Below are 17867 nucleotides of genomic sequence, written 5' to 3'. Positions count from 1 at the left end.
TTTTTAGCCAATGGAGAAACAGTACTCCCCCCCAACTTTTAAATTAGTTTGGGACAGGCTATTGCAGAATAAATAGGTACAGCAGGCAGGGAAGACCTTTCTGAAACATAAAATAGTGGAGGAGTTTTGGAAATTAGCTCCACTGAGATCTTTAGGGCCATTGTTGTATACTTGCAACACTCTTTTGTTCATCTGCAAAATGTTGGAAGACATGATTTTAAGCTGCTGAAAGACAGGATGTTGGATCCAGTAACTTACAGTTCCTCTTGAGAACCTTATAATGTTTGTTGTTTTGAAGTCTGGCAAAGTAGTAACATTGTGTGCTAGGGCTGATACATAGCTTCTGTTTTCCAGATGGGTGTTTGGTGGTGGGGAGAGGGATGGGAAAGAAGGAAGAGAGAGATTGAGATCAAGCGGCTTGCCTGAAGGCACCCAGTGTATTCACAGGTGAGCCAGCCTTTTCTTCAGCTTGTTTTCACAATTGCTTACTCAAGTTGTGTTATAAGCAGTAACGTGATACTGCTGCAAACAAGGCAAAAGGGTCCTTTGTACTGTACTGCATTGTATGTAATATTGGGGGTGGGGTGGGTGCACAGTCATCTACATAAAATTGCCTGTTGTGATGACTCATTCCATGCCGTATCCTGTGATCAGTTGCTAATCTGCACTCTTCTTCCTGGATGCTGTTTTTTAGTTTCTTGCTTGCACCTTATTAACAAGGTAGAATTTTTTGAGCAATTTGTCTAGACAGAAGCGTCCCTCTTCCTGCCTATTGGTTTCCAGAGCTCCTGCATTCCTGCTGCTTTCAGGTTTCTAGTTCTGATGACCAGGCTCATTTCAAAACCAGATGGCAGCAGTATTAAGGAAGGTGATTCTCCATCACTCCCAACTTCTGCTTTTGCTTCCCAAGAAGGGCATAGAAGCCTCCAGCCTGCTCTTCTCATATTTAGACCCTTCTTAGCATGCTGTCCCTGTAATGTGGTTGCTGACAGGCATGTGGCTTTCTGTGCTTCCATATGATAAGCCAGGATGACTTGGAGAGCTGATAGATGGAGCCAGCTGGTAACTATGTTGTGAACCACATCCCCAAATGCTTGCTTCATTAAACGCTAGCTAGTAGAATAAACCTCGTAGATGTCCTCGGTCCTCAAACTAGAGCAAGCAAAATTCCCATGAGAGCATTCTCTCTAGCACACACCACACACAATACGCAAAGCAGCATTTATATTTGATAGCTCTTTTCCTCTTCCTGCAAACCATGTGGGTGTAGCTTTGTTTCTGTGCAAGGACGGTCATTCATTTGCATGCTTCCTTCACACTTAAAAAAAATATTGGCTGGCTGTCCTCTTTTTAAGACCTTAGGAACCACTGGGACCTGGCTGCTGACAGAACGGAATGGAAATGCAGGCAGCTGCTTTCAAAATCCAGTACATGGCATAGATGCTGTTATGCATTAACATCCTGTTCTACTTGTGGTGGTCCTATGCAGTATTTAGGTAGATTAAGCCCATGGTCAAATGCAAATCATCCTTCTTAATACTAGCTGGCCACGTGGGAAGTTCACATGTCTAAAGATGGGAAGGCAGACTGGAGGAGACTTAGAGCCCTTGCACCAAAGGTTAGGGAACCTGTAGCTCTGCAGGTGATGTTGGACTACAACTCCCATCAGCCCCAGCCAGTGTGGCCAGTGATCAGGGACAATAGAAGTTGTAGTCCCCGCAACATATGGAGGGCCACAGGTTACTTAGCTGTGTCTTTCCAGGAAGCAAAAATAGAGGTGGAGTCCCCAGCCACTGGGGAAAGAGGAAGGAGGAAGAATATACTTTTTTAAAAAAGTCAAAAGAAAGCAGACAAACAAAGAAGTCCACCTAAAGCTTTATGTTACAGAGCATTTGATTTCAATATCGTGACCTTGATGCCCCAAAGATGAGCTTTTCAGCTTAGGGGCTTAGCATGTCTCTTGAACATTCCTTCAGTTTAATTTGATGTTTCTCCACATTTTCATGGTCAGTGTCTGGAAGGTCTAAATGACAGAAAAATCCTGGGCAGAGGTTGGGCTATATATAGAGGTAGCCATTGGACATCATGTGGGATTAGGTAATGGGAATAATGTTTTAAAAACCACTTACAAACCTGCTCCAAGCGTAAGGAGGGAGGGTAAGGTGATGACAGGCAGTAATAGGTGCCTTCTACAGCCATCTGACCATCTCGGAAGCTTGCAGAACCAATTTTCTTCCAGAGCTTGCACAGGGAGAGAAAAAGGTGCGTAACAGGTGCCATGTTTCCTTTCAAACTGTCGCCACTGCTCAGAAAATGTTATACAGCCTTAAACTGATTGGGGTCAAGGAGGTTTGAAGATGGCCATGATCTCATATGATCCTGTCTACTTGTTAAGATCTTCAGAGGAGGTTCTGCTCGTCATCCCACTTCTATTTGGTGTTAGGTTGAGAGCTGACCCTGTTGGGCAACAGAATGAAGCAACCTGCTAAATGTAGCAGTGGAGATGAAGGCAGGGATTGGTGTCTGGTACAACAAGTTAAAGGGTTGGCCTTGGGTTTGGAGGGGGGGGCGATTTGAGCACTGCTTCAGGCAGCAAAATGTCTTGAACCAGCAGTAGCTAAGTTGATGGTTGGTACAAGATGAGAGCTTTCAGGCTTGGCTGAACAGGTTTTTTTGGTGGTGACTAGGCTGTAATACTTCCTTGGGATGCCTGCATGTACGGTATGTTTGTTTTTCTGGCATATTATAAACCATTGCCTTTTGGCAGGCTTTTCATGACACCCCCCCCCAATTTTGGATTGTTGTACGTTAGTTCTTGGTGTTTGTGAGTTTTATCTTTTGTTGCTTTTTCGTTATTTTGTCATTTAAAATCTTCCTGCGAGCCACTTCAGGGGCCTTTAGACAACAAAGTGGCATAGAAATGCTATGATAAATAAAATTAATACTTGTCAACACCATGAGGGGGGGAGAGGAGATAATGGGGAAGCTTGCTGAAGGGAAGGCTTCGACTTAACTGCTTTAGGCAGGAATCACTTTGTACTGTTTATCGCTCACTGAACTGCAATGGAAAGGCATAGGTTATGATCCAGCTAAAGTGAAGCCCTTTTTCTGCCCCATTGATTCTAACCAGAGTGATTTCAGCATGTGTTTAACTCCTCCTGTTGAACACAATGGGACAAACTTTGGCTGGATGATAACCATGGTGTTTACCCTTGGTTTTCAGTTTGGCTATTGATAAATCTCTGCTACCAGGCAAGTAGAGGGTCAAAAACAAAAGCTTCACTTTCCAATCTGTGGCTTGTTAAACACTTTTAAGATAAGGATAATTGGCCTTTTGCTGTAGAAGGTCATAAAATGTACCTTACCCTAGTGTCTGTCTGTGGAGAGCATTGGTTGACTGGTGTTGTGGGTTTACACCCTTCTTTCAGAGCTTAGGCACTGCTAGATTCGATAAGATTTGTTAGGCTTGGGCCTTACCATTTTCAGGATAGATCTGAAAACGCCTGTTCTATTGCCCTTGAGTAATGTTTAGTCCAAAGGGACGCGGGTGGCGCTGTGGGCTAAAGCCTCAGCGCCTAGGGCTTGCCGATCGAAAGGTCGGCGGTTCGAATCCCCGCGGCGGGGTGCGCTCCCGCTGCTCGGTCCCAGCGCCTGCCAACCTAGCAGTTCGAAAGCACCCCCGGGTGCAAGTAGATAAATAGGTACCGCTTACCAGCGGGAAGGTAAACGGCGTTCCGTGTGCGGCTCTTGCTCGCCAGAGCAGCGTTGTCACGCTGGCCACGTGACCCGGAAGTGTCTCCGGACAGCGCTGGCCCCCGGCCTCTAGATGTGAGATGGGCGCACAAACCCCAGAGTCTGTCAAGACTGGCCCGTTCGGGCAGGGGTACCTTTACCTTTACCTTTAATGTTTAGTCCACCCATAATATAGGTGAGAGACCATAGCTCAGTGATAGAGCATACACTGTGCATCTCAAAGGTCCTAGGTTCAATCCGTGGCATCTCCAGTTAAAAGGTTCAGGTAGGAAATAATGGGGAAAGGGCTATGCATCAGAAGACAGAAAGCCACTGCTAGTCAGAGTACTGTTCCAGATGGAAAAATAAGCAAAGAACATAGGAAGAGCCTACTGGATCAAGCCAGAGGCCCATTTAGTCCAGCATCTTGTTCTCAAAGTGGTGAACCAGATACTTATGAGAAATTTGAAAGCAAGATCTGAGCACAACAGCACTCTCCCCTTCTGCAGTTTCTTGCAACTGGTATTCAGAAGCACCCCCCCCCCAACAGTGAAGGGAGAACATCAGGGTTAGTTGTCATGAGGCATATTGTGACTTAAGAAGGTGGGGCGGTCCTGGCAGGATCTCTCAGAAGGGGAGGAGGAATGGGTAGAAATTATTGAGTCTGTTGGTGGGAAGGGGTCTGGAGAGTCTGCGGCGAGACTCCTCTGTCCAGCTGCTGCTGAACATCCCCACCCAGCTGCTGCTGAATATCCCAATGGAGGAGGGAGAGTAGCAAGCCAGCCATCACCCCATCTCCAGAGTTCAAGATTGCCCGGTTGAATGCATTGAAGTGAGAGACCCAGCCTTTATTTTGTCTGTCCTGAAATTTACAAAGACCTCCTTAATTGAATGTCCACTGGATTCTAGTGTTAAGAAATAGGGAAAAGACCTTTGCTCTGTTCACGTTATCCATGCCATTAATAAATTTATACACTTCTGTCACTTCACCTCTCACTCACCTTTTCTTTAAACTAAAAAGCCTCAGATGCTGACTTCCTATGTTCCCTGATAGAGGTGGCCTTGGAGGGGTATAGCAGGGGGTCCTCATGTCCTTCAGACCCATAAGTCTGGATAAGGTGTGTTCCAGTATACAAGGGACTGGGGGATGGGAGAGAGCATCTCTCAGGATCTGAAAATTGCCTGTCTTCAAAGCAAAGTGTAGCTAGTTCAGGCATCCAGTCAAGTCTCTTGCCTTGATAGGTGAAAATGATGGAGCTTCTCCACTGGCTACCTTGACATACTTAGTTTTGACTCTCCTGCAAATGCCATCTTTGCTGACTGGGTGCTGGTGTTAAGGTCCATAACGAGTTAGAATAATTGCAATGTTTGTCATTGGCAATGCCATGGGCATTCTTCATTTCAGTAGATGCTCATGATGCTTCTGCAACCTCATTCCAGATGGCCCACTGAAATTTACAGCACCAAGTAGCTGGGGAAAGAATAACACTTCCTCAGCAATAATATATTGTGTGTTGAATGTGAGGAAAAGGCAGTATCCTAAATGGAAGCGTTTCTTTGAATGATGTTATTTGGACGCCATCATCAGGGTAGGTTAGTCTTGAACATTCATTTGTGGTTTTAGGCTGAATGTTCTTCTTTAGCCCTAGCTCGAGTTGGGGTCATGGTGGTACATGAGCTCTGAGGTATCTTTTCTGCAGCTACTTTTAGAAGTCAGCTAACTTAAACCAGTACATGACTTGTTTGAAACAGGTGTCTGACTGTGGTGGAAAGAGAAGGTCGGGTAATAGATTTGGGAGATAGATGAATGGAGTACTGAGCATCCGACACACAATTGTGCTTGTCAGTATTCTAGTGCTAGTCTTGCTGCTTTGCAGAATTTGAGTGGATGAAAGGGAACGCCAGGAGAGGGATCTGTGAGGGCAGCGCCAACAATTGCTCTTGAGCATCATCCTTCTGTGTTCAAATGCTTCAAATGGAAATGTAGCACTACATTGAATTCTCCCTTCTGAAGCTTATGGAGAACACACAGTCTGCCCTTTTACATGGATCCTGTTCTTAGACGTATGGATCAGCCTAGAGGGACTAGAAGAATCCACACGGATGAAAAACAGATCCTGTGAGAGGAAACTAGGTTTTGTTGATATTTCCTGCTGCTCCTCTTTCTCTTTTTGGGTTTAGAGCAGGGATGGGGAACATCAGAACTAGGGTCTGAATTATGGCCTGAATTACAGGTATATCTGTCTGTCCCCCAGCCTCTTCTTGGTCCATGTCGCCTATCCCTAGGCTACAGCACTCTGGCTCTGCTTTGTGCCCCCCATGAGTGCTTTTGCCTGGCTGGAATATAACATGGAACTATGATAATGTCTCTTGTTTGTGTGGGTGGTAGTTAGAGAGATGTGTGGATGTGTGTAGGGTATTGGTGTATGTAGAAACTTCTGGTTTTTACTGTACAAAGAAAAGTTTTGTTGCTCTACTCTCTTTTGCTTCTGGTCCTGCCCAACAGGTGGGATGTGGAAGGTTGTCCCCAGAAGGTTGCCCAGGTGGGAATGAGGCCCTGGGACTGAAAAGGTTCTCTCACATCTGGTTAGAGAGTATAAGAGCCCTTTGCAGAAAGTATCCCAGCAACAGTCTTGGAATACCATTTTTGGACCTTGGTCTATATTTCCTCCTCCTCTTCCTAAAATGCACCCAGCTAGAACATTTTAAGGAGTTCAGAGGTCTTTTTGATGGACTTTTGAATCCTGCACTGCACTGCCTTTCTGTTCACTTTGGAGTGGGCTTTTTTATATCACAGTCATTTATTTATTTTTGGCAGAGATTGAAATCCCCTCCCCCCCGCATAGTGTCAGGGTTCAGGCTGGGCTGTGCTCAACCATCCTGCTTGTTCCCTCCTACTGCTGTGCTGCTCTCCAAGCTGCCAGTCTCACCCCTTGTAGAAGGAAGCATTGGATGGTTGGGTGACCCTGACTGCACTAAGAGGATAAAGCTATGGTGGTTACACTCACTTTCTCTTTTCTAGCTGAGGACCTGTAAAGAACAGAAGAGACCCCAAATCCAGTAGTTCAGAGAGCTGTTGTACAGAGGTTTCAGGTGTTTCCTTCCTAAGCGATACAATGTTGGCCATTTCTCCATCTCTCTCTCTCTCTCTCTCTCTCTCTCTCTCTCTCTCTCTCTCCTGCACCTCCACACATTTCCTAACAAACACACAGGGAAATCTAGTGTCTGCATTGGCAACAACTGAAACACATGTTCAGATGTTCTCTTGAGTCTGTTATTTATATTAGCCATATAAGCATTAGCATATGTTGCTTTACCTTTGTACGTAGGAATGGAGTGCTTCAGGATTTCTTAACATATTTGTGGAGGTCGTTTTTCTTGTAGCGTGTGTTTGTTGGTTTGGTTGGTTTGTTTGTCTTTAATTGTAACGTTTTAACTTGTAATAAAGCAGAATGAAAAGGTGCATGAGAGTAATCCATATATTCAATAATATTCATAATTACTGCTAACCTAATTGAAGTCTGCATGTCAACAAATTTTCAACGCCTTCTGTGTTGCTTGCATTATAATAATGAACTGGCTAATTTGAGTCTCTGCTTTCTCTGGCTTCCTGAATCCTCCACTTCTAAAATGCAGGCTGGATGATGGCAGAAGCTCTGTGTAGAGTTTGTCATAATATAATTAAGAGGGCACAAGTAGTTGTTTTCAGTGTAGTGATGGATATTGTATGTTTCCCTTCTTCCTTGCTCTGTGGTTTTCTGCACCTCTCTTGAAGACCCCCATAGCTACAAATGCACAGCTTCCTGGTTTGTGATCATATGAACATGATCTTATGTGATCATAAGAACATAGCAAGAACCTGCTGGATCAGACCAGTGACCCATCCAGTACATCATCCTGTTCTCATAGTGTCCAACCAGCTGCCTATGGGAAACTTGCAAGCAGGACATGAGTGCAACAGCACTCTGCCCACCTGCAATTCCCATCAGCTGGTATTCAGAGGCATACTGTCTCTGACAGTGGAGGCAGAACACAGCTATTGTGGCTAGTGGCCATTGATAGCTTTATCCTACATTGATTTGTCTCATCCTCTTTTAAAGCAATAAAAGTTGGTGGCCAACTCTACTAACTGTGGGAGTGAATTCCATAATTTAACTATGCACTGTGTGAAGAAGTACTTCCTTTGTCTGTCCTTAATCCTCTGTGCTGTAGGACTGCAGTGGGCAACCTCAGCAGAAAAGTGGTTTTCCACCGCTGTCCTATGGCACGTGTCCCTTGGAGCAAGCAGGGTACCTGAAAGACTGAGATAGGAAATGAAGTTTCTGATCTAGCTCTGTGGAATGGCAAACTCTGTGATCTCAGCCAGTGTCTGTCCAAGCACCTCTGATTTTAAATAAAACCAAACAAAAGCTTACATGATACAAACATGTTTACCTTACCATGCCCACATATCTAGCCTTGCAGACATTCTCCTGTTGTGAATGGCAGAGAGCAGAGAAGCAAAAGCTGTTAGGAGCCCGTCCTACTCTCGAGTAGGACCCTGGCAGAGACACATGCCAGACTGGCATGTTCTCTCCCTCCTGGTCGATCGTTCGGTAGCTTCAAAAGCTTTCTTCTGCCCGAAAATCACAGTGACTGATGCCAACAGACATTGGCACACTTAGGGATGTTTGCAGTTTGTGTAACAGAACTCAGCAACTCAGCATTTTGGCTAATCTACTTTATTTACATATACATGGAGCACTGCAACATGGCTCCCTCTCTCTCTAGCATCAGACAGCAAAGAGAGAGAACAAAGGACAATAGTCCCACTTCATGGAACACAGCAACACAAACATCTTGTCTCCGTCACTTCCCACACTGTGGAGTCAAAACATGCACCGTCATGTGATAGACAACAATCCTATGACTGCAATCATGGAGCAGGAATCTTAACAAACGCCTGGCTCTGTTTTTGTGCTGATTAATGATACTCTAGTAATGTTCATCACTCTGCAAACCCTAGCTTAATGAAAGCTGGTGGCATGAAGGGAGGCTATTTTTTTGCTAACAGGCATGTGGGAGAGCATTTTTAGAGCTGGCAAAAAACAGCAAAACAGAAAGCAATGATTGTTATCTGATTTGAAATATATTCTGAGTTGTCAAATAGAAATGACTCTTCCTTCTTTGCGTGGGTTCCTTCCAGCATCTGTCGGACTTGCATAACTCATAACTAAATGTGTGTGTAGCCTCCAACCAACAGTAATGAGGTTGTGGAAATCTCCTGGATAGATTCTTTTCCTTCCCCAGCCTCTGCTGCTTTTTGTTTTGTTTCTCCTCCTAGAAAACAGCTAAACCTCATAAATTGCTGTCTCTGAGGGTGGCCACCTGCAGCTTTCCTTCTCCCCTGGAGCCGAATTTGAGCCAAGGTGACTTGCACTAATTGGCATGGGTCGGGTGGAATCAGGGAGCAAGCAGGGAGCTTTGTCCTCAGCCTTTCACCTTTGGCAGGTACCCGTTTAAAATTAGAAACCTCCCATAAACAGTGCCATCTGCTGCCACCCCAACAGGCTTCCTTTTATAGCCTTTTCAGTGGTGTTTGGGCGTACCTCCTACTTCAGATACAAAATCACAACAGTGTTGTATCGGTAATGTGTAGCACCAGGGAGGTGGCTAAGGATGGGTAGGCTTGATGGGGGTTTAAATCCACAGACACATTGATGCAATAAAGGAGAAAAGTAGGTGTGTGCACTGCAGAATCCCATAGGCCTCATATACCCAAGGAGAGAAGGTAGTTCAGGACTGAACTAAAGTACAGACTTTTTGTCCCCAACCTCAAGCCCATCAAGAAAGAGGCAGCCCAGAGAACATATTCTTCTTGACTATCATGAATTCACCGGAAATGGTTGGAAAGCAAACAGTTGCTTTCCAACCATTTACAGTGAATTCATGATAGTCAAGAACGTGCTCTCTGGCCTGCCTCTTCCTTTCCGGAAGCAGCTGCAACCACAAATACCCATCTTGGGTTCATATTAGCAGGCAGAGAGAAAGCTGAACTCCCCGAGGGATTTCAGTCCCACCATTTAATTGGGAAATCATTGACTGTTGGGCAAGTCTGAATGTCTCCATGCCACTGGTGGTGTAGACCAGCCAGTTGGGGCAGCTGCCATGTTTGAGAGAATCCTGGGCAAGGTGCCTTCTGGCAGCCCCTGGAAGGGACAGGTGTTGGCAGACAGGCAGCACCAGGGACAGTGCTTGTGAAGAAAAGAGCTGGGCGAGGCTGTTGAAGCCAGTTGCTGCACCTTCATTATCTCTCATGGCCCTGGGCCCTACCTGTGATGGGATAAGGTGCTGAGGACAATGAAGATGGCAGTATCTGTCTCATCTGGTGGTTCTCTTCACAGCACTGGTGCATTAACTTTATTTCTTTTTTAAAGGGATATCAGTGTTGTTCGTGGTGGCGCTCCAGGTGCAGATGCATCAGCACCACGTGGTGCTGATGCCAGCATGGTGATGAGTCCTCAAAAGGTAGAAATGGCTTGTGAAAAGCCAATTATGAGTAGACATTGTGCCCCTGAGCTTAGGTGAAACCTTTGCTTAGCAAAAGGCCAATGAGTCTCTCAAATGGGCAGTTTTAGGAAGTGGGTAGAAAGGGAGAGAAGTGAACTTTGGCTCCCTCCTCAGTAAACTTTGGAACAAAAATGGAAAGTAGTAAAAGATAAGATGGCCACAGCTATGATTCGGGGTGGCTATAAACCCAGTATTCCCATGGGCTCCACTGGAAAGGAGGAAAAAATGTATTAGGGATTAATTCAGATTTTGTTTTTCATGTCAATTATTTACTGGATGACGGTCCTGTCTCTGACATGTTTTTCACCCTATTGTTTTATTTTCTTACGCCACAAATGCAAACAACACAATGAGCAAAATGACTCATAATAAGAACAAATAAGCATAGAAAGCTGCCTTATAATGAATCAGGTTACTGGTTCATCCAGCTCCTTGTTGTCCATACCAACTGGCAGCTGCTCTCCAATATTCCAAACAGATTCTCTTCCGGCCCTTCTTGGAGATGCTGGCAACTGAACATGGAACCTTCTGCATGCAAAGCAGGTGTTCTACCATTGACCTATGGTTTCTCTAAATGGGCAAACTTTGCACTCCCTGATCCATTTGTACCAGGTATCCATGATGTAAGGCAGCTCCAATCAAATAGCTTTTGGCAAAGTCTGGAGAACTGAGACCTTACAGGTGCCTCCAATCAGCCTGCTCCTCCAAAATTCTTCTCTGTCTGAGGAGTGTGAATTCTTCAATGGCTTGCCGCAGATGGTCTCTCTTGCCTGGCATACTTGTGCCAATGAGCAGGTATGTGTGGAGCAGGAGGTATTTGGTTCTTCAGGTGAATTGGGCTCAGGGAGAAGTGCCTGCTAAGCTCCTGACTTGGGTTCTCCATGCTCTTTTCCATTAGCCTCTGGTTCAGAATCCAGAGTCTGGTTCCATTCCTTTTCTTATCACCAGTGTTATTAACATGAAACCACTGGGTGCGATCATTAGTTGATTTGGGGTGAGGGGCTATCTGTATGCTGATGACACTCATTGCTACTTCTCCATAACATCTGAATCAGAAGAGGCTGTGCAGTCCCTGAGCCACTGCCTGGGCACAGTGGTGAGATGGATAAGGGAGAACAAGCTGAGCCTGAATCCTGGCAAGGCAGAGGCACTTTGGGTAAGCGTCTCCCGTGTCTGAGAAACCAGCCAATTGCCTACCCTGAATGGGGATGCACTCCCCCTGAAGGATCAGGTTGGCAGTTTGGGGGTGCTTCTTGTTTTAGAGCATGTGCTTCTTGTTTTAGAGCATGTGCTTCTTGTTTTAGAGCAATGATACAGTTCCCATGTCTTGCTTATGGATGTATGCAAACATCTGAAACAAGCCCACTAGTAAAAAGGCAATCTGCTTTTCTTGTGAGGTTCCTTGCCTGTATGCATAAGATTTATTAGATTCTGCAAAACAGCTATGTCATAGTATTTGCAAGCCTATTATGTAATCGTAAAACTTGCACATTCTTCCAGTTCTGAGCTATTCATAATTTCTCACCTTTCAGCTTGTGAATTATAAATGCTTTATTGTTGGAAAAACTCCACTTTGTTCCATGTGTCATTTAATTCCATGGCACAACCGGCACAGTTAGTAATACACCCCACCTCCATATGGGTTCAGTGGGATATTCTGGCCTAACATTGCCATTTCTGATGAAATTTAAACCCTAGCACAGACTGTGCAGTTATGCATATCAAAGTGTCTCTGCTTCTATCTCCATCCGACTCCATTCCAATTCACCTGCATAAAGAAGCACATTGAGGTCCTCTGTTAAGAGGTTGCATGTATTCCTAGATATGAAGCATACTCCTCTTTCTGTAGAAGCTCCATATTTCCTGTGGATATGATAATGTAACTCTGCTGAACAGGAGTACTGAACACAGCTGATAGCTACAATGCTATTATGTTCACTGCACATTGTGTGATTATAGCTAGCATGTCTGCCCTCCATACTACAGTGGTGCCTCGCAAGACGAAAATAATCCGTTCCACGAGTCTCTTCGTCTAGCGGTTTTTTCGTCTTGCGAAGCAACCCTATTAGCGGCTTAGCGGATTAGCGCTATTAGCAGTTTAGCGGCTATTAAAGGCTTAGTGGCTTAGCGGCTAAAAGGCTATTAGCGGCTTAGCGGCTAGAAAAAGGTGGGGGGAAAGCGAAAAAAATCGCAAGACTCGCAAGATGTTTTCGTCTTGCGAAGCAAGCCCATAGGGAAATTCGTCTTGCGAAGCGCATCGAAAAACGGAAAACCCTTTCGTCTAGCGGGTTTTCGTCTTGCGAGGCATTCGTCTTGCGGGGCACCACTGTAGATGCTTTCCACAGTGTGTAGGTTCAAAATGAAAGATCTTTGTATGTGGTAAAGGGAAGTTTGAAAAAGCTTATGGAAACTCTTTCTTTTATGGAAGCTCATTTTTTAATGTAGCCCTTTTTACTTATGGGTGTTGAAGATTTCTTCCCAGTGGAAATCTGTTCGGCTTCCTCCTAAAAATGTCTAAGGCAGAGGTGGCAGACTTGTGAGGTGGTGTAGTAAATGGTACTTTTCAGACTCCTGGAAGTGAACTGCATGTTAGAATGCCACCCCAGACTTTTGTTGCAGTTCAAAAAAATAGGGGTTGTCTTATACATGGGGGCGTGTTATACACGAAAAAATACAGTACGTACTACTTTTAGAGAAGCCTTTGTCTATCTTTCTGGTGTCCTAGCACTGTAGCTGCTTGGTGAGGAAAGGGTAGGTGAGAAATATGAGGTTTCTTTCTATCTGAAAAGACAGATTTATAGCATTGGAAGGGACTCAGAGTCCCTGTAATCCAACCGTAAGCTGCAAGGCGGAAAAATCCATATAACCATCACGAGTCCCTCTGATCCAGATCATCAAAACACTGCAAGCAATGTTTATTGAAAAGTTCTGTATTTTTTGCATGCAGAACTTTAAATTATTTTGGCACAGATATATGAACATGAGTTGAGAGTATTAATAACAAAGGAAATGAACTGAACAGAACACATCCTTGTCTTGTACTTTCTCTTTTAGCAAGAGTGTTCACCTACTAAACTTGTGACTTTCTTTTTAACCAGTAAAAGGATGCATTTGCTGACTACTCCACAGCTTGCCTTGTTCTTCAACACATTGCTGTAACACATTTTAATTAATACAGCATATGTCTCTGAACAACTGCTGTCGAGAAACACTCTTGCGTGTGATTTATTCTAGTGATTGTGTGCCTGAGATGATGTGCTTGCGTGCCTATGTGTTGATTATGTTAGCTGACATCATGCTGATATTGGGGTATTGGCACGCTCTGCTAAGATCACATGAGGATGGTTCTGGATTATTGCCACATTCCATAAGGAAATTTTCTGTCTCTTATATACAGAATCAACATTTAGCCTTGGAGAGGTCAGATTTCATTAGTGGATGTACATATTTGGTGTTTGAATGTTGCAGGTATCGTGTTTGATAGTGCCTCCAATGTGTTTGCATGGAAAGAAGGCAGAATTGTGTTGGCCATATTGATAATGTGGATAGTATAGATGGTTTTCCTCTGCTACAAGTCTTATGGGGTTAAAATGTCTTTGTTGATTTTGATTTGAGAAATAATGTAGTATTCTGAAACAGCATGTTAAAACCTTGCTTGCTATTTTTTTGCATAATCAAATGTTTAAAAACAAAAGTAAAATATTTAAAATTCCAAAATCTTTTGAATGCTTTTTTTTTTTAATTGTTAGAAGACAAAGAAGAAGTAAACATGGGGAATAACTATTCCAGTTCTTAGGCATGCTTCAACCTTTTGGTCTTCAGTGGCATATAAATATCAATTATCTGATTAGCTGTTCCAGGATTGTCTAAATTGGAAGTCATGTTCTTGAAACAAAAGTATCACATCCTCATTCTTCTGGATATGGATCTTAATTGCAATCCTCCTTCAGGTAAACATCCCGTGGCTGGGATGCATATGGTTTCTTGCCATAGTTCTAATCTGGTGTTCAGAATCCACAGGAACTCATGAAGCTAGCAACATCCCATTTATGATGATTCATGATCTGCTCAGTCTTAATGTGGGGGCGGGAGGCACCCTCTATGCAGGTAGGGTTTCCAGCATGGGTCCGGGAACATTAATTTAGCAAATCTTTGCTGTTTCCTACTTAAGCCTGGTAAGTTAGTCAGTACCTGCGGGGATCAGGCTATTGCTTATTGAAGAAGTGACGACTGCAGATCCAGTACATCGTACTGTACATGCTGAGATTGGAGCTAATTTTTAATTTATATTTTTGAACTTTTTGAAATTCTTTCTGAGAGGAAGAAGCTGTGTTATTGAATATATGTGTTGGACAAGGAGTGCAAGTGGAAATGTGTTTGTTATATTTATATCTTGCCTTTCCTCTGAACTCAGGACTATTATTTGCACCCAAAGCAACCTTGTTACATGTCCAAAGCCAACTAGTAAGGTTGACAGCTAGTAGAGTTTTGATATTGGGAGCCCTGCATTCAAACCTAACACACTCTAGCCATTGTACAACACAGCTTTAGAATTCTTTTGCAGCCTAAGCTGAATTACGTTATGGAACGATCGCCAGTCTCCACAGCTGCTATGACATAATAGTTAAGATGGAGAATCCAAAACTTGCCATAAGCTCTCTCTGAGTGCAGTCCTCTCCTCCAAGGTTAAGCATGTAGAGGATTGAAGCCTGTCTCAAAGGATAATATCAACCTACCTTACAAAGTGATTGTAAAGCTTATTGAGATAATGTATGCCAAGAGCTTTGTTATATCAGTTCTAAATACTGTACTAAAAATGACAATTATTAAAAGAGGATTAGTAACTAGTATAGAATATTGAGCTACATGGTAATTTTTAACAGGAGTTTGCAGATCAAGCCCTGCCCTGAAATTGATCTTTGATGAAATAAACAACTGTTACTTATGTGAGTTTGAATTAAACCACTGATGTTGCAAGGCATAAAAATGCAAAATATCCTCATTTAAGCACTTTCCTTGTTGTGTTAGGAGTTTTAGTGCCTTGCATAAAATGTAGGAAGATGGAGAATAAATCACAAATAGCATCTTGTTCTCTCCACAAAACATTTCGGCCCAAATGTTTAATACATGGCATTTAATGATGCAGAAGGAATTGCTAACCTAAGTAGCAATGCTGCGCCTGCTGTAGCAGAGCAACGTCCAGAGTGTGAACGCATCCCTGGAGAATCCAGTTGTGTGAATGTTTAGCCAGTTGTTAGTAGCCCTGGGATTTAATGAGAGCAACTTTCGAAGCTTGGTAAGGGAAAACAGTCTTTGCCTTTTAAAGGATCTTGTCACGACTCTAATGTGAATGAATATGCAGAGGCCCAAGACAATTTCCCATATGCGACACATTAGCTGGCAATTGGCGGTTGATTGCCTGAAATGAAGCAGAAGGGAAATCTGAAATATAGACTAAAAAAAAAAAGAGTTCTGTGGCAAATATTAAAGGTGCAGAATTGGGAATGGTAGTGCTAAAAAGGAGTGGAAGGATGAAGAGGGGATATAGAGTTCAGTGGGAGGCTTGGGGCACAAGTCAACATGCAGTAATGGTGGGCAGTAGAAACCAAACTTAAGAGATGGTGGGTAGCCAAGCAAAAGCAACCAGCTTTATTTTGTGTCTTCCAAGTTCTGGGAATGCTTAAAAGCTAAAACCAGAGAACCTAGACTGTTGTGGTTAAGCAGATTCTGATACATCTACATGCTTGGTTTGTCTTTATCGTTTTGGATAGTTGAGGTTATTTTTTTTTGAAATGTAACAACAATAGCATCTAAAGGAAGAAGCATACACAATATATATAGCTTGGTAAATGGCAGATCCAAATGCTCAGAGCACCAGAGCACCAATAGCACCAGAGACTGTGGAAGCAGGAGGAGCAATGTGATTTTGAGGGCTTTGCAGACCTTTTTGCCACACTTTCCATTTACAAGTGAGCAACACATGAAGAAGGCTTGAGTTAGTGGTAAATCTTGGGGATAAATTTTATGAGCTATGAATTCTTTTAGCACTATTAAGAAGTAATTTATTATTACAATTATTGTTTTTTAAAAGCTTCTATTTTGCATTTCAGGAATCCCTCTGTGGCCTCCAGTGACACTCACCAGCTCAGCAGGAAGGTTCTCCAACCATCTCAAGGTTTTCTTGTAGAAAAGGGCTGTGTTGCCCAGTGGGCAGCAGCCTTTGTCAACCAGGAAGAATGAGAAGGAATGTACCCCTTTATCAGATGGTTCTCTTTGTGGTTGCTACAATGGGATATCCCTCCAGACGCTCTGCTGTAGATTTGGATGCCACACCCCGAATGACAATTGTCTATAACGGTAAAGAAGCTCTCCAGGTTTGCCTGATTTATCATGAACCACTTAGCTGGGCAAGTTTGCAATGTATATGAAGAAGAGAGATCTATGTGCCTAAATGGTGATGCTTCATAGCTGCATACACCTTGGTATGCAAATCCCATTCTCTCTCCCTTTGTTATCTCCATGTTTGGATTTTCAGTGCTTATTTACATGATTTCAGCTTTCCACAGTTACTAATGTATGTATTGACAACCTCCTCTGGTGTATATTTGCACAAGAAGGCAATTACACCGACTGTGTTGGGTAACCTATACTTGCTATGAATGGTAAAGCCCACATAGTTTTACCTATTCAAAATGTTTTTCTTTGAAATTGTTTTCATGGCCAGTTATACTGAAAGTGGAGGCGGGGAGCCCTTGTTAATCCAGAGCCTCTTGATCTAGTAAACAAATCTTAGTGTGAAGCAAGTTAGCAGAGACTTTCTCCGTAAACAGGCCTTCAAATATTGCTGTGAAAGATCCCTCTATTGCACTGATGCAGCCTGTAAGTGCAGGAAAAATTGCTTTGAACTGTGCACCCATGTTAGGGGTGGATGCTCATGGCATACAAAGGAATCTGTGGCAAAGGTTTTGCAGTCTGCTGTCTGGTATGCTTATGTAGTCTCCTCTTATATGGGAATGGCGTAAAAGTTGGCCATTTAGGAGTTGACAGGACCAGCGCTTATCTAGTCCATAACCAAACACAATTGGGAAAAGGCAGAGAAAACCTGTTGTGGGCATATAAAGGGAATTTATTGATCGGTTCTTGATTCTTTGACAGCTTTTTGAATGTTGCAGACTGGGGATTGCTGGTAGAGCTTCTTGGAGATATTTGCCTTACGTATGATTTAATACTCAAGTGATGAGGGCTTTGTAGTTTTGCACATTTTCTGTCCGTTGTGCTGTCACAAAATGAAGATTGTAGGAAGCTAAGCTATTGGCTTTAAAGACTTGCAGAAGATGATGTAACGCTTTATAAGAGAGATGGAGAGGAGGAAGGAATGCTCTGTTATATAAACTTCTTTCGACTTCATTTGAAAAAGTTGCTTGTGTGTAATAATCAGGGCATTACCTCTCCCTTTTTTATTTTCCATTTGATGATTTTTATTTTTTAAAAAAGCTGCTTCCAAATATTGCAATAATACAGCTCTCTCTCTCTTACTTTTTGTATCAAATTTGAGATGTCTCATTTCACATTCAGGTGACAAAATT

General features: G+C 43.3%; 1 protein-coding gene across 3 annotated transcripts in view; it reads left to right on the top strand.

Moving 5' to 3' along the window:
• Positions 1-17867, top strand: part of SEMA4G (semaphorin 4G) — a 98546-nt gene that overhangs the window by 28150 nt on the left and 52529 nt on the right. For all 3 annotated transcript variants that reach the window (XM_082225078.1, XM_082225079.1, XM_082225077.1), the window contains one exon: positions 16392-16638. In XM_082225078.1, coding sequence (XP_082081204.1) covers positions 16518-16638 — 121 coding nt within the window. In that variant the 5' untranslated portion in view covers positions 16392-16517. The remainder of the gene's footprint in view (positions 1-16391; positions 16639-17867) is intronic.

This window comes from Podarcis vaucheri (genome assembly GCF_965113315.1).
Source record: "Podarcis vaucheri genome assembly, chromosome: 5".
Lineage (NCBI taxonomy): Eukaryota > Metazoa > Chordata > Lepidosauria > Squamata > Lacertidae > Podarcis > Podarcis vaucheri.
Note: the sequence above shows the minus strand (reverse complement) of the source record. Positions and strands in the feature narration are given on the sequence as shown.